The sequence below is a fragment of the Cervus canadensis genome, chromosome 2, assembly GCF_019320065.1.
Source record: "Cervus canadensis isolate Bull #8, Minnesota chromosome 2, ASM1932006v1, whole genome shotgun sequence".
NCBI classification, from domain to species: domain Eukaryota; kingdom Metazoa; phylum Chordata; class Mammalia; order Artiodactyla; family Cervidae; genus Cervus; species Cervus canadensis.
In genome coordinates, this window is record NC_057387.1 from 22,494,574 (window position 1) to 22,517,293 (window position 22,720).

General features: G+C 43.8%; 1 protein-coding gene across 2 annotated transcripts in view; it reads left to right on the forward strand.

The window, feature by feature from the left end:
- Positions 1-22,720, forward strand: part of NOTCH2 (notch receptor 2) — a 170,476-nt gene that overhangs the window by 142,683 nt on the left and 5,073 nt on the right. For both annotated transcript variants that reach the window (XM_043459398.1, XM_043459404.1), the window contains exons 18-33: positions 1,523-1,751; positions 2,533-2,734; positions 4,985-5,138; positions 5,911-6,095; positions 8,071-8,203; positions 10,140-10,376; positions 13,026-13,138; positions 14,042-14,547; positions 15,883-16,230; positions 17,096-17,238; positions 17,440-17,650; positions 18,090-18,186; positions 19,261-19,429; positions 20,242-20,543; positions 21,339-21,486; positions 22,152-22,249. In XM_043459398.1, coding sequence (XP_043315333.1) covers positions 1,523-1,751; positions 2,533-2,734; positions 4,985-5,138; positions 5,911-6,095; positions 8,071-8,203; positions 10,140-10,376; positions 13,026-13,138; positions 14,042-14,547; positions 15,883-16,230; positions 17,096-17,238; positions 17,440-17,650; positions 18,090-18,186; positions 19,261-19,429; positions 20,242-20,543; positions 21,339-21,486; positions 22,152-22,249 — 3,275 coding nt within the window. The remainder of the gene's footprint in view (positions 1-1,522; positions 1,752-2,532; positions 2,735-4,984; positions 5,139-5,910; positions 6,096-8,070; positions 8,204-10,139; positions 10,377-13,025; positions 13,139-14,041; positions 14,548-15,882; positions 16,231-17,095; positions 17,239-17,439; positions 17,651-18,089; positions 18,187-19,260; positions 19,430-20,241; positions 20,544-21,338; positions 21,487-22,151; positions 22,250-22,720) is intronic.

The following is a 22,720-nucleotide window of genomic DNA, read 5'->3' on the forward strand; positions in this document are numbered from 1 at the left end:
CAGTCATCTCTCAGTATATGAGGGTACTGGTTCTAGGACCCCCCGTGGATACTAAACTCTGAAGATGCTCAAGTCCCTTATATAAAACGGTATAGTATTTGCATATAACCTATGCACATCCTCTTGTATACTTTAAATCATTCCTTAATTACTTGTAATACCTGATGCAATGTAAGTGCTATGTAAATATTTGCTGGTACATGGCAAATTCAAGTTTAGCCTTTTGGAACGTTCTTGGATTTAAAAAAAATTTTTTTTCTGTTCTTGGTTGGTTGAATCCATGATTGTGGAACACATGAATATGGGGGGCCGCTTGTATTCAGTTACTTGTGTGGTGATTAAATCATTAAATTCAAACGAGCTTATCATAGTGCATCCAGAATAATGGCATCTTAATTCACAGCATATATCATTTCAGATTATCATATGGATGGCACTATACTAGGGGCTGACAGTACCAGTATAATTAAAACCTTACATTTATGAAACTCATAGTCTCTTAGGAAATAAAGACGGATAGACAAATAATTCCAACATTATATGACTAATGGTGAAAAAAATATGGCCAAGGTACAACTGATGGAGAAATTTAAGGCAGTGGGATCACACTATTTGGATTCTTTTCCCACATTAATTAGTATATCAGTCAAATTTCTACTATTTGAACATTTTTTCCTATTTGAAGTAGGACTAACAATATTTGCAACTAGTTTAAAATTATTCAGTAACTTACTGTGAGTTGCTTGAAAAGTGCTATGGAAATTACAGTAGCTGTGTACTGTTACGTGTAACAGGGATATATGACTTGTAGAGTTGTTCCAGTAGAGACTGCAAATGAGCCTTAGAATGAAATTAGCCTAATAGATGACTAAGGTATAAATATCTCTCTTATAAAATAAGGACTGCATTACTCATCTGGTATTTTGTTTTCTCTTTATGTTTATGACCTGTCTTGTAATTATATTTCAAGTTCCTTAAGACCAGGAGTCACATCTTACTTTCCTTGTTCTGATTCGAGTGCCATCTGTGTTGCAGAGGACTGTGCTATGACAATAGCTCAGAATTTCTTGATTAACTGCTATGGCTATAAAGTGTTCCCTAAGATCAAACTATGTGATGTTTAAAATTTAAAAATGCTCGTTTCCTAGTTGTATGTAAATCTAAAAAACAACAAACAAAAACAAGAAAGGGAAGAAAGGAATAGAGGGAGGGAAAAGAAAAGGTTGGTCAGCACAAGGGTTGATATCTATCCCATCCCTAGTTTTATGAGTATTAATTTTGCAAAGCAGTGAGTGTTGCAGGTAAAGTTCTTCCTAGCTATTAAACAGATTCTTATTAAGAATCTCAGGCAAGTGTTACTACATTCATTTTCGTAAATGGAGGAGTCAGGGCAAAATAGACGTAAAGAAATGTCAGAATTGTTCCTGTTAGTGTGGCTCAGTTCAGGGTACTCACCTTTACGAGTCTAAGGTTAAATGGATGCTGCTGTTCAGAGTTCTGATTCTCGTGTGCCGTGGCCTAGATCCTTGCCAGAATGGAGGTTCCTGTGTAGATGGAGTGAATACGTTCTCCTGCCTGTGCCTTCCGGGCTTCACTGGGGATAAGTGTCAGACAGACATGAATGAGTGTCTGAGTGAGCCCTGTAAGAACGGAGGGACCTGCTCTGACTACGTCAACAGTTACACCTGCAAGTGCCCGGCTGGCTTTGGCGGAGTCCACTGTGAGGACGACATCGACGAGTGCACCGAGAGGTGAGCAGCCGGCGTCCTCGGGCCGCAGTGCCTTATGGGAAAAGGGAGGGGCGGAGCCTGCAGAGCACTCTACTGGGATTGAGGGGCCGCATAAGGCATCTCCTTGGATCCCACCGCACAATCATCTCCTATTTTCTGGTTTCTCATTCCTTGTAGACATCTAGTTACAAGTTCAAGGCAGAGGTTGAAAAACTTAGTGAGATGAATCATCATTTATTTCTTACATAGGCAACAGAAAGTGCTATAGTTCTATTTCATCTCCTTTTGGTCTCGTTAATTTCAGTTGACAAAAAAATCCTACTTCTTTACAGATTTATCATCCCTCTTTAAGTAATTTCTGGGAGGTTTGATTTCTTTTTTTATTATCAACAAATTTGTTCTGTTTCTCTTCCATAAAGAAATATAGAATCAAGAGCTATTTATTTAATAAGTTCCTTATAAATTAAATTGACTTAGAGATAAAATGAAATGTGATACATGGAGAGCTACAGAAGGTCTGGGTAAAACCTGGAAGCCTTCAATTTCTCTTGGAGTCTCTAATAAGCTCAGACTTTTAAATACTCCTCAGATCTTTTTGGTTGTGGAAAGGAAGCTGAGACTCACGCTGATTGGTGCCCATTCTAGTTTGGAAAAAGGTAAAGTTTACTGGATATAGGAGTTTGGGGTGCTCAAGAGTGTTTCCTTCTGTAATATCTTAGATGTGGGGAACCTTACTTTTAAAATAGCAGGTCAGAGGATCCAGATTATCTAGCTGATGTTGTTCTTCCTGTGTGCTTCTCAGCTCCTGTTTCAATGGTGGCACGTGTATCGATGGGATTAACTCCTTCTCTTGCTTGTGCCCTGTGGGCTTCACCGGTTCCTTCTGCCTCCATGAGATCAATGAATGCAACTCTCATCCATGCCAGAATGAAGGAGTATGTGTTGATGGCCTGGGTACCTACCGCTGCATCTGCCCATTGGGCTACACTGGAAAAAACTGTCAGGTAGTTAGATTTCATCCCATTAATTCAGCTCCTGCAGAATGGTTGAATGTTACACCTGTTCTTTCCTAAGCAAAATAAGCCCCACCTAAAAGAGAAAATTCTGGGTCTTAGGAATGTACCCAAAATAAATCTGGACAGCTTCTTAATTATACTTCTAAGATAACTAAGTTAATCTAAGTTCTTAGATAATATCTAAGAACTACCAACTTCTTAACCTGGTAGATTCCGAAATGGTGATACTGGTAAGATTATGTGGGTTAACACACATAAAATTGTTACAGAAGGCTAACCTAGAGCTGCAGAAAATGCGTATGGGAAATAAGCACATTGATATCATTTAGGAAAACAAAAAGGGAAATAAAGAACAATCAAAATACAGTTTTTAAAATTCAGATACAACATCTAAGGAGATAATGATAATTATGCCCTACAATGTTAACAATCTCAAAACCAAAGTATTCACATGTCTTTCAAATTCAAATATTTAATATTCATTTTCATAGACTCTTAGGATGGAAGGGCCCCTCAGAGCCTACTAGTCTAGCCTTTCGTTTTATGAAAGAATACATTGAGCCCGAGAGGGTCAAAGTAACTTTTTTAAGGTTTCACATGAAACAGCATTGTGTTTAATTTTATGCAGTTTTACCTCTCAAACAATGGTGGAATGACAGAATGTCATACCAGCAATCCAGAGAATTTATAAATAAATGCCCAAATGTAACTAGCCTTTCAGAGTATACTTCAGTGAAGCTTTGGCTGTATTGGACATGCAGATAAGCACCTCTGCATATTAAACAGCTTATTGCTGATTCTCTGGCTCTTCTTCATGGGGCTTCTGCTGTTCTTACAGAGTGATGGCCCTCTGCCCTTCCCCTTCCTTCACAAATGGTCAGTGTTGTGAGTTTGGCCTTCCTCTCCCCAGGAGCCAGGCCACCACATGTGAGTTTTGGAGAAGGTGCTAGTCCACTTGCACCCTTTGCCTCTTGCTTTTCAGAAGCCTGAGTTTCTCCCATCCAAATAAGTTCTTTGTTTTGTGGCTAGGTTCTTTTGTGTCATATTTTAGATTCCACACATGTGATAGCATGGTTTTTCTCTTTCTGACTTGACTTTACTTAGTATGATAATTTCTAGTTCAACCCACATTGCTGCAAATGGCATTCTTTCATTCTAGTAGGAGTCCATTTTATGTATGTACCACATTTTCTTAATTCATGTGTCAATGGACATTTAGGTTATTTCTGCTGCTGCTAAGTCACTTCAGTCATGTCCAACTCTGTGAGACCCCAGAGATGGCAGCCCGCCAGGCTCTGCTGTCCCTGGGATTCTCCAGGCAAGAACACTGATGTGGGTTGCCATTTCCTTCTCCAGTGCATGAAAGTGAAAAGTGAAAGTGAAGTCGCTCAGTCGTGTCCGACTTAGCGACCCCATGGACTGCAGCCTACCAGGCTCCTCCGTCCATGGGATTTTACAGGCAAGAGTACTGGGGTGGGGTGCCATTGCCTTCTCCATTAGGTTATTTCTATGTCTCAGCTGCTGTGAATAGTGCTACTAGTAGTACTGTCAACATACAGGGGCGGATACACAACAGGGTCCTGCTGTGTGGCACAGGCAACTATAGTCAGTATCCTGTGATAAGCCATAATAGAGGAGATTATTAAAAAAGAATGTCTGTATGTGTATAACTGAGTAACTTTGCTGTACAATAGAGATTAGCACAGCATTATAAATCAACTATACTTCAATAAAAAAGTTTTTATTTTTTATTTTTTACTAACAGTAAAAAAAGTAAGCTTTTTGACAGTTTTTAGGTTTATTAATAGGCTTTAAGCCTTTAAATCCTGAATTCATATTCACCACAGACAGATTTGATCAAGCCCATGTGATTTCTCACTCAGGAGTAGCACGTAGAAGCTATAGACCTATCTGACAGCTTTAACTCTTTTTCTAGCCCCACAGGGTGACCATGTTTCTAGACATAAGCGTGATGTAGGGAATAACTTAACCAATTAAGTTCCTCGAATTCTTAAACTTATCTGGTAAGAATTTTTGAATAGCAGAGCTAAAAGAATTAGACTGTGTAAAATGATTGGCTTATCTGGGGACAGTGAATCTAAGTTTAAGACTTGGGTGAGGGCTCTTTTTTTTTTTTTTATTAATTAGTGTGCTTTCCTTTGAGTTCTTAAAGTGCAGTGTAACTTTTTTTCTTTCCTGGTGTCTGAATGTTGATGTATGTGTCTGCCTCTGTTTCAGACCTTGGTGAACCTCTGTAGTCGGTCTCCCTGTAAAAACAAAGGCACCTGCATTCAGGATAAAGCAGAGTCGCGGTGTCTGTGTCCGTCTGGGTGGGCTGGCGCTTACTGCGATGTGCCCAGCGTCTCCTGTGAGGTGGCAGCCTCCCACAGAGGTGAGCTCTGCCCGGAGGCTCAAGGGTCAGTCCGGGAAGTACTGAATAACGAGCAGCACTGTAGGGCACGAGCTGTTATTGTGGGAGGAGAGGGAAGGGCAGACAGGAATGAATGGGCAAGCCTCTGGAGAAGGGGTCTGAAATGGAAGGTGAAGGCTGGGGGGCAAGTCTAGAGATTCCAAAAAGAATGTATTTGACATGGAAGGACGGCTTGTTCCAGTTTCAGCACTGGCTTATTTTTTTTAACATATTTATTTTTAGGTGAAGGATAATTGTTTTACAGTATTGTATTGGTTTCTGCCATACAACAACATGAATCAGCCATAAGTATACATAGGTCCCCTCCCTCTTGAACCTCTCTGCCCACTCCCACCTCATCCCACCCTCTAGGCTGTCACAAAGCCCCGTTTTGAGTTCCTGAGTCATGCAGCAAATTCCCACTGGCTACCTGGTTTACATATAGTAGTATTTATGTTTCCATGCTTCTCTCTCCATTGGTCCCACCCTGTCCTTTCCCAATGCCCCCTGGCTCCGGGTCCATGAGCCTGTTCTGTGTGTCTGCATCTCCATTGCTGCCCTGCAGCTGGGTTCATCAGTACCATCTTTATAAATTCCATATATATGCAGCACTTATTCATTTTTAACATAAAACAGATCCTGAGGGTTGTGAACTAACAAGAATAAAATATGACGTGTCAGCCAACTTAGATTAGTTCACCTGAGCCTGACGTGTTGTGTGCTGTTCCGTGATGTTCCTTCTTGGGTTTCCCAGGGGTGCCCGTTGACCGCTTGTGCCAGCACTCAGGCGTCTGCATCAGTGCGGGCAACTCGCATCACTGCCAGTGCCCCCTGGGCTACACCGGGAGCTACTGTGAGGACCAGCTTGATGAGTGCTCGTCCAATCCCTGCCAGCACGGCTCCACCTGCCGGGACTTCATTGGTGGATACAGATGTGAGGTGAGTAAGAGGAGCAGGCAGAGGTCAGAGACCTTCCAGAAGATGGCATACCTCTTACATGTTGAGTTTAGCTGCCTATGTCTACTTTTCACAATTTATAGATTTCTTTTCTTTTTACCAATCATGATTGCATTGTTTTCTAATCACTGTTTCTTTCAGTACCCTGTGCATTAAGTTAGGAGAGCTCTGGTAAGCTATTTTCACAGAAGTCTGGAACCATCTTACTTCCACAGGATTGCTTCCAGAATCCAGAGCTAACATACTCTGCCAGGGTGCATTTCCCAGCCTACCCAGCCCAGTGGCCCCTGGTACTTCCCTGAACAAGCAGTTGAGATAGGACAAGCCACTTTGAGGAGTGGCCCTTTGACCCATGTCATCTTTGTAAACAGTCATTGGTCAATCGACTAATAATTCTCTCAAAAAAATGTTACCCACCCTGTACTGTGTAGCATCATACTGTTACATGTGTATATTTGAGGGTGTATGTATTTTTTAAGGGATGTATCATTGTCTTCTGCATGCTGCAGTCCATGGGCTCACAAAGAGTCAGACACAACTTAGCAACTAAACAACAGTAGCAACAAAATCATTGTCTTCTTAATGTCTGGGCTGATAATAATTAGATCAAACTGTTGACAAAAGACCAGAGACATGAATTTGATACCAGTTTAAGCCACCAAGCAACACTAAGAAAAACTCTTGCTTCTCTGCTTCTCATACATGAGCCAAAGATGGCTTCAGTATATTGGCCCCTGTTTCTTATTTTTAGCTCAAAAGCCACTGGCACCAAACTCAAATTTTTACACATCCAATTGTTTTAAACATAGCCCTAAGAAGTAGAATTTATTCACTTAGGGATTGCCTGCTTTGTATGTTCTGCAAAACTGCACCTGCCACTGCTAGCCATAGGTAAGATGAGCCCCAGGATGTGAGGATACCAAGGCAGTGCTGTCCTTCAGAGCTCTGTGACCCAGAGACTCTGGCCTGGCTGCTGAGTCATATCACCAAACGTGTAAGCCCCCTCTCTGTTACCCTCTTCCCTCTGAGTTCATCTGCCCTCCTCTTCTTATCCTTTTTTATATCTCTAGGAGTCACATCTCTATTAAGGTTTGCATGACAAGTCCAATGAAAGATGTTTAAGTTATTCATATGCAGTTTGCACTATTAATTGAACATCTTTTTATTCAGCCTATACACAGAGCTTTGTTTTGAGCTCTCAGAAGTACTCAGACAACGTTTTGTAACTGCTGCTGTTGCTTTATAGGTTCACCAAAAATGGCATTAAAAACAAAATAAGGAGATGTTGCATAGTTTTAAACCAGAAGGTGGCACTTCTTACTTATAAAATTTGATAGCTATACTGGGAAGCATACAGCAATCAATTACAGTAATTTTGCTGTGAGGGAATCAAAGCATTGCCCAAATAGAGCCATTTCATGGGCAGTATTTTTTCCTTGATCAGCCCTGAAAGCCCTAGAATGCCTACATCTAGCACAGCTAGCTTGCCCACCTTTTGCTGCCCCCACCCCTACATCAGCCAGTTTCTCACACATAAACATGTAGTTTTATGAACCTGGGGATCAGTAAATACACGCGTTATCTTTACTACCATCCACATGTACCATTTCTGTGAGCCACTGGGTCCTCATCACATATAAAGGAACGAATGTTTTAAAGATGGGAAACCTACACACAGAAGGGATGGATGGCTTTCACACAGGCACCATTTGAGATATCCCTCAGAATATTCAGTCCTTGCCTTCCTTTTCAAGTGGCTTTTTTGGCTAGAAGTGATAAACGCCAGTGAGCTGTGAGATAGTGAGTCGGGAGTGTGATGATACCAGAGAAGCATACAAGAGCTGGGTGGGGTTTGGCAGGAAAGGGTCACAGTAACTTACCCGATTTCATTTGCTCTCATGATATGCGTCCAAAAATAGTCCAACATTTCTTGTTCTTTTTGCTTTGCTCTTGGCAGTGTGTCCCTGGATATCAGGGTGTCAACTGCGAGTATGAAGTGGATGAGTGCCAGAACCAGCCATGCCAGAATGGAGGCACCTGTATTGACCTTGTGAACCACTTCAAGTGCTCCTGCCCACCAGGCACTCGGGGTATGAAATCAGCCTTACCTGTCTTCCATCCAGGGCATTCTCTAAGTTATAAATGCATTTTTAATCTCGTAAAGGGATTTTTAAAACAAGATTCAGCATTATTTTTAATCGTAAAGATTCAAGCCATTTCATTGCTCTCTTGCCAAGCTCTGGTGTTCTGACACCTGTTCTCAATTCTGTCTGGTTGTTGTGGAAACCCATGAAACACAGAATATGCAAATGACATAATGTTGCAGCATAGTTAATCTGGCTAGCAAGATCTCTTGGTGCTTTGAGGAAAAACAACCAGTAGCCTCTTGAAAAAATTATTTGTATTTACCAGCTCGTGTATTTTTCTAAACTTCCAAGCCTTGCCTCCATAAAGTGGGAAAATGAATGAAATGAAAACATTTGCCTATTTTCTTTAGCCCAAGGGGAGAAGGTTGATGGTCCAAGAATGAAGTAAGAATTACAATAAGACCTAAGGAGATACAGCCCTAGACGGTGGATGGTGAAGCCATCATTCCACCAGGGGCATTCCCCTGCCTGCAAACAGTCTCCTGGAAAAAGCTTGGAGTATTATTTTTTAGAAGAGATGTAGTTACAGTGGTGCCTGCTCTGAGCAGCATGTGAAAAGAAAAAGCTATCCACAGTGATGGAAAATTGATTCTCATCAAAGAGAATAGAATGTTAGAGAAATATTTATACTGTCTTAAACCATTGGGTCAGTGAATTTTGGGTTTCCTTCTTGAGTTCAGAGTTGGCTAAATTAGAATGGAAAAGTGCCCCAGTAGTAGGCTAGTTATTTGAGCAGTGAGATTAACAGGGAAGACAAAACTAAGGAGAAACAGCCTTTAAATATTTGAAGATTTGTTCCATTAAAGGAGAGTTGTTTTCTGCTCAGTACTTGAAAGAGAAGCAGAGGTTAATTTTAATTACTTCTAGAGGTAATATTATCCATTAAAAATCCTGTTAATATTTTTATTGAGGTCACATTAAAGTTATGAATTTATATAAAGACTGACATCTTTGGCATGAGGAGTCTTCCTAACCAACCCATTGTGTCTTTCTGTTTATTCAAGTTTCCTTTTGTGTCTTTTAGGTCTGCTTTAAAGTCTTCATGTAGGTGTAGTACATTTCTTGTTAAGATTATTCTTAGATGTTTTATCTTTTGCTATTGCTATTGAAACTGAGGTCTTTTTTTAAAAACATTTTTCTTTTCTTTCCAATAGTCTTGCTATTACAAGTGGTAGTAGTACTGTTTTTCTTTCTTCTGTAATTTTTTGAATTAATCATGAAATCACTTCTAGAATAGTCATTGCTTTCTTTTGTTTCTTCCTCGAAAATATGTACAGATGTTCATACTTGATGGCTCTTTTACATCTATAGCACATTAAATGAATTCTGTTTTAAATGGAATAACCTTTGAGCTCTCAACAGGATATTTCCCTTCTATTTTTTTGATAAAAGGTATTTGTGCACTTACACTGTTTTACAGGAAAAGTCATTTGTGTGATTCAAAATTTACTCCCAATTCTTACCAGTGATTACTTGTAATCTATTTATTCATGGTTATATTCTTTTTAACTTTTTATATTTTAAATCAAAATGAATAAATTAATGAAAAGTTACCAAATCTCTCTTGAGTTCCAGTTTCCTCACCTTTCAAGTTTAAAAATAATACTAACTATGCCCTAAGGGATTGCTTCATCACTGGGTTGTGTGGGGAGTGCATGTGAAGCCCTGAGTACATTCTTTGCTTACTGGTGCCCAAGAGGATGGCCACTATCCTGGGTCAAGCGTGTATTATGCGCTGCCTGACCGAAATGGTCCCACCACAGGCTGAGGAACGTAGCCTGACTAATTGTGAAAATGCCACCAGGGCTGGTTTTCCCTTCCTGGAAGGCAGCATTCCAAGAACTGTCATAATTTTCTCTCCTTCCTCTTTCTCCTCCAGGCCTGCTTTGTGAAGAGAACATTGACGACTGTGCCAGGGGCCCCCACTGCCTTAATGGTGGCCAGTGTGTAGACAGGATTGGGGGCTACAGCTGTCGCTGCTTGCCAGGCTTTGCTGGAGAACGCTGTGAGGGGGACATCAACGAGTGCCTGTCCAACCCCTGCAGCTCCGAGGGCAGCCTGGACTGCATACAGCTCACCAATGACTACCTGTGCGTCTGCCGCAGCACCTTCACTGGTGAGCCGAGCTCCTTTCCAGCTGCCCCAGCCACTCTGCCTCGAGCTGGGGTGGGGCTTTCAGTGAGGAAACTATGCCCTGCATGACACACCCCAGACCCCAGGGAAGCTTTTCTGGCCCATAGAGCCCGCCTGGCTCCTCTATCTGTGGGATTCTCCAAGCAAGAGTACTGGAGTGGGTTGCCATTCCCTTCTCCAGGGGATCTTCCTGACCTAGGGATCAGACCTGGGTCTCTTGCACTGCAGGTAGATTCCTTACTGTCTGAGCCACCAGGCAAGCCCACAGGTAGTCGTTGTTGAGCTGTATGCAGTCCAGGCTGCCCTTAGAGCTGCAAGGGTGAAAATCTGGACCAGCTTCATTCAAGGGCCCAACATTTTCTTAGGTCTGTGCTCCACAGGTGTTTGTGTCTCCTGAGAGATGCTCTTTTGTTATACATTAATTACATCATATCATAGCAGAAATATGAAAAAAAGAAATAGAATGTTGGGAGTAGTTGAGCAAAGTAATATTTTTAAATTAATGTAAAATACACATAAATAAAGTTTACCATCTTTACCATTTTTAAGTATACAGTTCAGTGGTATTGAGGACATTCACATTGTTATGCTACCACCACCACCATCCATCTCTAGAACTCATTTCATCTGAGCAAAATAACGTCTCATGTTCAGGAACCTTACATCTAACTCTGGTTTTGTCACCCTGCCTCCTATGGCATGTAGCGACTTGAGTGACTGGGTGGTCGCTGCCATAGTGACCTTTCTACATCTCTGGGATCCAAAGAAGCTTATGGTCTTCTCAGACACTTAAAGGGAATAGATTCAAATTGGGCTATGTTTAACCAAAAATCAACTGATGAGGGTATGAACAGGAAAACTTCAGAGGTCACAAGCAGGGCCTGCACACTAAGACTTGGCTGTGTTCATCACAAATTACAAAGATGAGTGAGTCCTGCCTCAAAATAGGGCTTTTATCATAGACAGTTACTAATTATTTCTGGAGAAGGGCAACTTGCTGACTTTGGGGGGCTAAAATAGCTGTTTATATCTAAATATGGCAGTACCATCAGTTACCCGGAAATCTGTCTTGCACTCCTAGAGTCAGTTCAAATCTTTTGCTATATAAGTATTCTTTGGAAGTCAGATGAGAGTCTACATTAGTCTACTTACTAGTAATCTGGAAAGTTGAACTTTGCTACATTCTGGGCTTATTATATCCAGACATCCCCCTCCCCTGCAATTTTAAAGATATTTTACCTTTAAGAACTTTGGAATTTTATTTTAAAAAGGGAGGGGGATGGACTTTGAAATATGGAAAACATGTCGGTACAGCATCAAACGAGAAACAATCCATTATGAACGTCATACGTTTGAGGCAACCCTGGACAGAAGGACTATAAACAATCTGTCGTCTCATACTGGTCGTGATGTGCTTGAGAACTAGGAGACAACTGACTCCTGTTCCTTTCATTACATCTGAGGCTTCCTTTATCTGGAAATGCTGATGAGCCCTACAAAGAAAGAAGGAAATAGGTGAAAGGAGTGGAGACCACCTTGAATTGGGGTCCTGTAGCCAGAAGTGGTGTTTCTACATTTTCCACACCTGTGAATTAAAAAATCCTTTGACTCTCAGTCACAATTATGGTGGGAATATTAAGCTGTGGGGCTTTTCTGTATGTTTGCTTTAAATTTTTATTGGAATGTAATTGCTTTGTAATGTTGTGTTAGTTCCTACTAACACAAGCTGTGTAGGTAACACTAACATAAGCTGTGTTTTAAAACAATGCCAGTAAGGTTACGGAAAGGCTGGAACATTATTGAAAACAGATGTCACTGATGAAAATTCAATATAAACTGCAAATCAACATTTTAAAAAATTATTTTAATTGGAGGCTAATTACTTTACAATATTGTGGTGCTTCTTGCCATTCAGTGACATGAATCAGCCACAGATGTACATGTGTCCCCCATCCCAAAAGTTTTTCCTTTGAATGTTTATTACAGTATAGTTGATTTACAATGTTGTGTTATTTTCTGCTCTACAGCAAAGTGAGTCAGTTACATGTTTTTATCAGTCCACTCTATTTTAGATTATTTCCCCATACAGGTCATTGCAGACTACTGAGTTAAGTTCCCTGTGCCATATAGTAGGTTCTTATTAGTTACCGGTTTTATCTATAGTAGCATGTATATGCTAATCACTGTTTTAGATGTATTGGCCTGGTTTAGCCTGTTTTATGAAGTAGACAGTGTTAACAAAATGCAGTGAATTTTTGCCAAATGTTTTTGACTTACGAAAGCTAAAGTGCCTTCAAAAAATCTTAGGTGTCTTTTTTTTTTTTTTTGAGGGATTAGTCATTTTTTGTACACATCTTGTTTTGTGAGTCAGTTCAGTCATGTGCCATTTGCACTTATTACCGTAGACAAGACAGATGAGGGAACTGTCCTGAGTGGGTGATGGGCCAAGGATGCTGGGATCTAGCATGTGCCTTCCTCATCCTCTCCTGTCCCCTTAGGCTTAGAATTCAATTCTCACACCTCTTGCTCCCTCTCTAATCCTTTGACTAGCTCACATCCCAGTAGTGTCCCGTTCAATAACCTGAGTTACTGCTTCCACCTTTTAAAACCCCCTTTCATTTTCTACTCTGAGGTCGTCACTGTGAAACGTTCGTCGACGTGTGTCCCCAGATGCCTTGCCTGAATGGAGGCACTTGTGCTGTGGCCAGCAACATGCCCGATGGTTTCATCTGCCGTTGTCCCCCGGTGAGTGCCACTGTGCCTACTGAATTCCATATAGCCTGTGACAGAGCTGAGACGAAACCTGGCATTTCCGAGCTCTGGGGGGAACTTTCTTGATGGGGACGTTTCTTAATGTTAGCTTCTTTAGGAGAAAGTGCTTCAGTTTTCCATTTAGAACTATTAAAATACTCCCAGAAACAGTGAGCTCCCTGACTGTCAATCCTCAGAAGCACTAAGGGCAATGGGATATTCCCTTGGGAACAGAGCTAGTGTATTTGGCTTCTGGGTCTTGCTGCCCAGACTGGGACAGAGTTATTGGAAATGCTACTCTGCTCACCTCCCTTGACAGCAGTTATTTGGGAACAGACTGCTTCTTCAACTAGAAGGAAGTCTAACGTTAGCCATTTGCTGTGCAAATACTTTTGCTCCTGCCAGAGGCTAAAAGCTTCTTAACAGATGAGTGGAGGGATATCAAAAGGCAACCTGTCCAGTAACCTTGGCCTGGACTGAGCAAAAAGTCCAAGAATGAAATGACAAAGGAAAATGTTTTAGACAGATGTCTAAAATCCTCTAAAGTGAGTTTTTTCACCTGTAAAGTCATTGTATGAGTGATCTACTGATGATTTGGAAAGGTGCTAATAGGTTCAGTGTCACCTTATCCTAACGTGAACTCCGGACTTCATTTCTAGAAGCAAGCTCTTAGAGTAAAAAAGTTCTGTATTCATCCTGGAACCACCACCCTGACCTGTAGGTTGACTTGAAGAAGTCTCTTCCTAGAACTCAGTCCAGGAGACTACCTGGAGGGATCTTAGCCAAGAGCCTAGTCTTTACCTGCCTAGAGGTGTGGCGGTGAGGGGGCTGGGGGGGAGAATGGGGCCTGCCCTCACGAGTCACCTGCCATCCTCATTTGTTCACTGATTCCCACAGGGCTTCTCTGGGGTGCGGTGCCAGAGCAGCTGCGGACAGGTGAAGTGCAGAAGAGGGGAGCAGTGTGTGCACACAGCCTCGGGCCCCCGCTGCTTCTGCCCCAACCCCCAGGACTGTGACTCGGGCTGCGCCAGTAGCCCCTGCCAGCATGGGGGGAGCTGCTACCCTCAGCGCCAGCCTCCGTACTACTCGTGCCAGTGTGCCCCGCCGTTCCGGGGCAGCCACTGTGAACTCTACACCGCGCCCACCAGCACCCCTCCCGCCACCTGCCTGAGCCAGTATTGTGCCGACAAAGCTCGGGACGGCATCTGCGATGACGTGTGCAACAGCCATGCCTGCCAGTGGGATGGGGGGGACTGTTCCCTCACCATGGAGGACCCCTGGGCCAACTGCTCCTCCCCGCTGCCCTGCTGGGAGTACATCAACAACCAGTGCGACGAGCTGTGCAACACGGCCGAGTGCCTGTTTGACAACTTTGAATGCCAGAAGAGTAGCAAGACATGCAAGTAAGTGCCCAGGGCCCCCAGAACTGGGGGACAGCGCTGTCACTGACACGCTCGGTCTCTTGTTCTTTTGCTCCTAGCCACTCCAGTACTTCAGCCCAAGCCGCCTCTGCCTTTTGGACTGGCACCCAGTTGCCCTCTTCTGCCTGGTGTCACCCTGCCCCATCGCACGCCACCTGTGCTCTCCCTTGCTGACCGAGGGGCAGGAGTGCTCACTGCACAGCCACTCTCTCTCTGCCTCTCTCTGCTTCCTCGCCTGCTGCTGTCACAAGTTCCCAGGGGAAGTGACTTTTGGAAGTGTTACCCGCTGTCAGGCAGCCTCTCACATAATCTGCCTGCAGCATGGTTGCAAAGGTCTATACCCGTCTCTATTCATCCCGTGCCTTTCCCTAAGACTAGGTTTCCCCTCCAGATTTATCGGGAAGCATCTGCTAGATTAGTCAGCTTAACCCTCCTGGTCTTCACTGCTGCAATTATAGGGGGCTTTGTGGGTTACATAATAGCTTTCCATTTAGTCATCCCATTTGATTCAACCCTGATTAATTCTCAACAATCTTGTGAGGCATAGGTGTTGTCAGTGGCCTTTAACAGGCCAAGGAAGGGAGTCTTGGGAGGTTCAAGAACTTGCCAGAGCACATATAGCTCCTCCTGACTCCTGATCTCCCCACTGAGCTAGAGAGGCCAGTTGGACTGGGTGGTGTAACCATCAGGGGATGGGAGTGAGGAGGGAGAAGGGGTGAGTGGAAATCAAACGATTTTTGCATCAACAGGCTTTGGGAGTCAATTTCCATTTCCCAATGTTTGAAAGATGCTATATAAATTAGATCTGGTATCCTTTGTGGGACACACTTCTTGCCACCTACCTTCCACAGTGAAGATTCAATCTTGATTAGAAAAGAAATGGGCCAAAGGTCAACTGTACAGCATCTCTTGTTAGCATGGGGCTACTTTCCAGTTTCTGGAAGCAGTCTCTAGAGTCTTGTTTTACTGCTGAAAACCCAGAGGCAATGGATATAAAAATAAAGGGAACATGAACCAGGTAAATTTTTTGCTTCAAATTTGTTTACAAATCTGATTTAACATGACAAGCTGCCTAGGGGCCCATGAGTTTAGTGAGTAGTTTTGTTTCTCATTCAGAGAGCACTTACTGATGCTAAGGTGTATAGACTGTAAATACTCTAAGAAGTCAGGCACAGAGAGTCACAGAAAGCGTCAGAGGACATTCAGGATCTAATCTGAGCCACAGAAGATGGGTAGGAAAATCCACATTCATTCCAAGTGGAAAACAAATAGAGCTCCCCTGTGGTCTTACCATATTCTCTGCCTCCCTCTGCCTAGATATGACAAATACTGTGCAGACCACTACGAAGACAACCACTGTGACCAGGGTTGCAACAGTGAGGAGTGTGGCTGGGATGGGCTGGACTGTGCTGCTGACCGGCCGGAAAACCTGGCCGAGGGCACCCTGGTCATCGTGGTGCTGATGCCGCCTGAGCAGCTGCTCCAGGACGCCCGCAGATTCCTGCGGGCACTGGGCACCCTGCTCCACACCAACCTCCGCATCAAACGGGACGCCCAGGGGGAGCTCATGGTCTACCCCTATTATGGTGGGAAGTCAGCCGCCATGAAGAAGCAGAGATTGACACGCAGGTCCCTTCCTGGAGATCAAGAACAGGAAGTGGCTGGGTAGGTGTTTAATTTCTGAACTTCTTAAAGCTTAATTTTATCAAGCCGAGCACTTTGATACACAGATGTCATAACTGCAACTGCACCTATAGAGATGAAAGGTCAGAAAACAGAACAGTCAACCAAGTAACACAAGCCTGTAATCCCAATCTTTACGGTTGGTGCTAAAGGTTTGCCTTGATCTCGGACTCCTGAAAAGTGGGCTGAAGCGAGTCAAGTGGCAGGATGTCAGAAAGGGCTCCTCATGTGCTAGAATCTCTAACCATTTGCCAGAGTTGGAGTAAATCCTTCTAGTGATAACTCCTCTTTGTATTAATCCTGGGCTTCTTTTCAAGGCCCTTCATTTCTGTCTCTTTAACAGGGGTGATGTTCTGCATATATTATGTCGTCCACACTCAGGGTTTTTTGGTATCTCACAATGTTCAGCTTGCTAGCTAGCTCGAGTACAGATGCAGAGAGAAAGGAGAGTAAGGAACAAAAAATAAAAGGCAGGGTGTGTTTTTAGAGTAGCTATGTGTACCGTTGAGTACACCGGAAGGGGGAAGGGGTAGAAGCAGCCCACCAAAGGCAACTTCACCCCATTTTCTCAATTTGTCTTCTGTTGCCTAAAAGTCAGAACACTTAGAGGCAGCCAAACCAAGGAACATGAAAGTGTTAGTCACTCAGTCGTGTCTGACTCTTTGTGACTCTTAGCACACCCTAAGTGAGAATTAGTGTTTAGGATGTAAGCCATAGCTTAATTTCCGGGATCTTCCTGGAGACAGCATCCCAGAGGTAGAGAGCCCGAGGCTGAGGGTGAGGAAAGGGGTCTACCTCAGATTCCTGGGTTGACATTTTCTCGCCATTTCTCCTTGGCTCCCCTCAGCTCTCAGGTATTTCTGGAGATTGACAACCGCCAGTGTGTTCAAGACTCAGACCAGTGCTTTAAGAACACAGATGCGGCAGCAGCTCTTCTGGCTTCTCACGCCATCCAGGGGACCCTGTCGTACCCACTTGTGTCTGTCGTCAGTGAGTAGCTCTGAAATTAAGGGGAAGGTGTGCTGAGGAATGTCACTTGCAGGCAGAGAGAACGGGGCACAGCTTACCATGGGCAGCTCTCTGTTTCTCGGGGCTCGTGAGGTCAGAGTCGTTCTCTGAAGGAGAGAATAGTGGGGATACTGAGAGGTGGATGTTGTATTCATCACTTTCCCTGTGTCTCTGCACTTTCAGGTGAATCTCTGACCCCAAAACCCACTCAGCTTCTCTATCTGCTTGCCGTTGCCGTCGTCATTATCTTGTTTATTATCCTGCTGGGGGTTATCATGGCAAAGCGAAAGCGCAAGCATGGCTCCCTCTGGCTGCCGGAAGGGTTCACCCTCCGCCGTGACTCCAGCAACCACAAACGTCGTGAGCCAGTGGGCCAGGATGCTGTGGGCCTCAAGTAAGAGCTTGTCAACAAGCTACTGTTCACAGTAATGACAAGTACGGATAGGTGGAAAATCAGATCTTGTTGGATCGTGATTTTAAATTCAGAGCTCTGGCCATGCCGTGCTACTATACCTGACCATGATGCTGAATACCTCCTTGTGGCTATAAAATAAGAATCTGGATGCTTCAGTTCTGTACATATTATCACAGTGATGCTCAGCTTCTGTGATGAGACACACCTTTGTTGTAAGCTCTTGCTTAGTGGGAAAGGAAATGATATTTACTCAGGCAGTGGGATGTAATATTGCCCATTTTCCCCCTGGGTCGAGGTCCCTGAAAGTCTGACTGTAGCCATGAGAATGTGTGATGGTAGAAAAATTATGAAAATTTCTACGTTCTTTTATGGTTTAACCCTGCTCTTATTTTATACCTTCATGATTCTGTCATGTCAGAAATCTCTCAGTGCAAGTCTCAGAGGCTAACCTAATTGGTTCTGGAACAAGTGAACACTGGGTTGACGATGAAGGGCCCCAGCCTAAGAAAGCCAAGGTAAGCTGGCCATGGTAGAAGCACCATTATTAGCCATTGTCTGCTCATATTTCACAGTTTTGTCCTTGGGTATCTAGAATATCATGAATGGGAGAGAACGGTGGTAGTCTGTACATGTTGCCCAGGCCTTGACTATCCTAGGTTGTCTCAAAAATCAGGAATATTTATTGATGGCCTTGGGCTACTATGTAAGTTTTTCAGAAAGAGCTCTTTAAAAATAATAAAACAAACATGCTTCCTTCCTCAAATGTCATGTTGGTGGTACTTGAATAAGGACTATTATGTGTAAACACCAGTTTCTTTCATGGCTAGATCTCTCCCTTATTCTCTGGATACTTCAAGGGAAGGTAGAATTAGTCAGTGGAGGAAAGCCAGTGATCACTGAGTTTGGAGGCTTTAAATCTTGATCCCTGGAAACTAAAGCCAGATAGCAGTAAGAGGTACATTGGGCTGAGTCTGACCTGAAAAAGGAGACCATTCACCCATAGACATACGTGGCTGGGATATACATGTATCCCACAGATATTCTGAGGAAATAAATGCTTGAGGAATACAGGCTTGATGGTTAAGAAAATTACTACAGTCAGGACTAGATTCAAGTCCAAGACTCCGGCACATTATTTAACCTCTTTGTATTTACTTATCCTTAATCTGTAAGATAGGGAAAATAATAATGATTCTTTCAATACAGGTGAATTGCCTTACCTGTTTTCTGTCACGTACTGAATATTCTGTAGAGGTCAGCTGCTTTTAGAAGTATAATAATTATTCAGCAAATACTTCCTAAATGCTGGCTCTGTGCTGGGCACTGGGGTGGAGACAGGGTACAAGGAGGCAGCCTTGAACGCGGCTTGCTCCCTGTGCTGAGGAAGCCTTCAGGTAGCGGTGGGAGCTGCCATGCAGTGCTGTGTAAGTACCTAACACAACGCGTAGTTAAGGGGAGTGAGCAGCGTGTGCTCTTTAGGACCCATAAGAGGAATTAAGGTCTGCTTCCTACTCGAAGTTAGTCAGTCAAAGAATTGGGAGAGATCCTGGGGCTGGGCCAGAGTGATCAGGAGAGTTGTCTTCTTTCAGGCTGAAGATGAGGCTCTGCTCTCAGAAGAAGATGACCCCATCGATCGGCGTCCGTGGACACAGCAGCACCTGGAAGCTGCAGACATCCGCCGGACACCATCGCTGGCTCTCACCCCTCCACAGGCGGAGCAGGAGGTGGATGTGCTGGATGTGAACGTCCGCGGTCCAGGTCAGTGCCTGCGAGCCTTCTCTCTTCACTGTGCCGTGCCCACCCCCTGGTTCCACCTTATCCCTGTGTTTGCCCCACTCAATGATCGAGGAAATCAGACTGGAAATCAGCTTGAGGAAATGAATGTCGAAGGAAAACAGGCTTGCAGAAATTATGAATTTATATGAGAAAAGAGGCAGGATTTCATTTGCTTCACCTTCTGTATGCATACATGCTAAGTTGCTTCAGTCGTGTCCGCCTCTGTGACCCCATGGACTGTAGCCTGCCAGGCTCCTCTGTCCATGGAATTCTCCAGGCGAGAATACTGGAGTGCGTTGCCATGCCCTCCTCCAAGGGATCTTCCTGACTGAGGGATCGAACCCACCTCTCCTGCATTGCAGGCAGATTCTTTACCACTGAACCACCAGGGAGGCCCTCACATAATGCATGTTCAGCAACAAAAAGGCTGATTATTTGGGATAGATTTTAGTGGGATAAAAAAATAATATCCCAAAGCAGAGGAATAGAGAATTTGTTTAGTTCGTACCTTCATGTATATAGTTTATTAATACTGGATATTTTAAAATGTCCAATTTAAAAAAGCATAGCACTTAGAAACTTGAACAGAAAAGCTTATTTAACTTAGAGACTAGCTCCTCTTTACAGAAAGGATACTATCAAGGAAAAATCAATTGCCACTTATTATAAGAAGCACAGGGTTTTTTCCCAAACTAATAATTTTCTTCAAATTGAGCTCTTCCAGCAGTAGGGTTAAATGAACATGAAAGTCCTTCCCCTCCTTGAATACTATTTGGAATTTCCCTTTCCTCCAGATGGGTGCACCCCACTGATGCTGGCTTCTCTCCGAGGAGGCAGCTCAGACATGAGTGATGAAGATGAAGATGCAGAGGACTCTTCTGCCAACATCATCACGGACTTAGTGTACCAGGGTGCCAGCCTCCAAGCACAGACAGACCGGACGGGTGAGATGGCCCTGCATCTCGCAGCCCGGTACTCAAGGGCAGATGCTGCCAAGCGTCTCCTGGATGCAGGTGCAGATGCCAATGCCCAGGACAACATGGGCCGCTGCCCTCTCCACGCCGCGGTGGCCGCGGACGCCCAGGGGGTCTTCCAGGTAGAGATCATGTGAAGAGTTGATTCCTGATGAGTCTAGAATGTTTTCCCGTCATTAAGACACATAATAACCCATTGTATTTGTTCAGTGATTCTCTGAGAGAATAAGGCAGATGATAGAGCCATGCTTGCTGGATAGGAAAGCAGGAAAGGGAGGCAGGAGACAAAGCTGACCGTATACAGCCAGCTCAGGGTAAAGCAGATAACACCAGTCTTCTGATTGTTAGTCAGTGCTTTGGTTTTGTTTGCTTGTTTTGTTTTTGATGAGGCAAAATACCTCCCAGATGAAAAGACCAGGTGCATGACACCTGCCTCTGACTAGTAGTCAGTCAGCTTCTCCCTCTACATTTATCTGACTATACAGGCTTCCAGCTGCTCCTTGGTGATTTTCTTGACATGAGTTCACAGTGCACACCTGATGCCCTATTATTTTAGCCTTATGAGGAAATTGAAAGCATTCTGTATCATCTTAACTTGTACACCATAATTGAGGTTGTGGTATTTTCCCACATTCCCTCTTCTTTCTTTAGAAAGCAGAAGTACATTAATTTACAAAGCCACTGTAGAGCTTGAGTTTGCTTGTATATTCATTCATCCTATTCCTTTATTCATTCATTCAACAAATATTAGTTGACTGACCCTAGGAGAACCTGGACACGAAGATAGCAAAACACTCCCTGTCCTCCAGGAACTTACAGTGTTGCCTCAACTCTGATGCTCTTATGTCTGTCTTATCTTAGCTTCATTATTTTTTGTATTCGGCTGACTCTCTTTTCTGTACTTTCTCGTGTTCTAGATTCTGATCCGCAACCGAGTAACTGATCTAGACGCCAGGATGAATGATGGCACTACACCCCTGATCCTGGCTGCCCGCCTGGCTGTGGAGGGAATGGTGGCAGAACTAATCAACTGCCAAGCAGATGTGAACGCAGTGGATGACCATGGTAGGGATGGGAAGCAGGGATTCAGATTCCTACCTGCAAAGCAGGCCTCTAAGGAAAGAAATTGTTGCATGATCCTTAAAGAGCTGTCTCAGATCCAAATCCACTGAAGATTCATTCATTCATTCTGTCTTTGTTTTGCAATATTGAGTTCAGAGATCTGAGACAGTGCGAAGTCCACAGATGAAGTTGTGAAGGGATTTTTAGTGAGAGTTCTTGATCTCAGAGCAGGTTTATGAGAGGTTTCCCTGAGTAGATTCTCAGGTATACCACTCTTGTTATGAGGATATGAGAGCTGACTTCATGGAGGGGTACAGTGGTGAGATATTCTAACTATATATCCTGGCATGTAATACATAAGCAGGCTGTTGTCTTAAGCGTGTGACAGGGTCGATTATGCCACACGAAGGATGTGGTACCATAGACAGATGATCCTTTTACTTAGAGGTCTTCTGAAAGCTAGGCAGCCTGTACCAAAGTATTTCTAGAATAGGGGAAAATGAAGATAATAAATTGGTTTTTCCTGTGGGCCCCCAGAGAAAACTGGCTTCCAGCTGTTGTCTGAGAAGTTCAAGGTTTCCTTGTACAAGTCATGACACTTCCTGATGGGAGGAGTAGGACATGACCTCTTACTCTGTCTGCTTATAAAAATGTATTTTCCCCCACAGGAAAATCTGCCCTTCACTGGGCAGCTGCTGTGAATAATGTGGAGGCAACCCTTTTGCTGTTGAAAAATGGGGCCAACCGGGACATGCAGGACAACAAGGTACAGTCTGGGCCCTGAGCTGGGGGGCAGGTTCAGCAGTGCCTTGGGTTATGTGTGAGGCCATTCCTCTTCTCCTGTAGCTGCTCTGTAGGAAGGACCGACAATGATGGAAGCAGGCTGGGCAAGAAGTGGGTCCAGAGAGCCTGAGTGCTTGCATTGGGCTTATCCAGTGAAGTGTCAGGGTTGACCCTTGGCCTGCTCAGTCTGCACCAGGCTGTCCCTTTCATAACTTTGGTGTAACCTTTCCGCCTTTCCTTCTTTTACATTTCCCTTTCTCCTGGTCTTTGTTCTGTTCACACACAGTTCCTTCCTTTTCACTTGTTTGTTCTTACTTGTTTTCCTGATGCTCCGCGTCCTCCACCCCTGCCCTGTTCTTGGGCTCCATGATGTTTTCCTGCTTCCTCTGACTTCTGTGTCATGCTTCCCTCTCTTGCTCACCTTCTCTTCTCTTGTTCATTTCCTCTTTTCCAT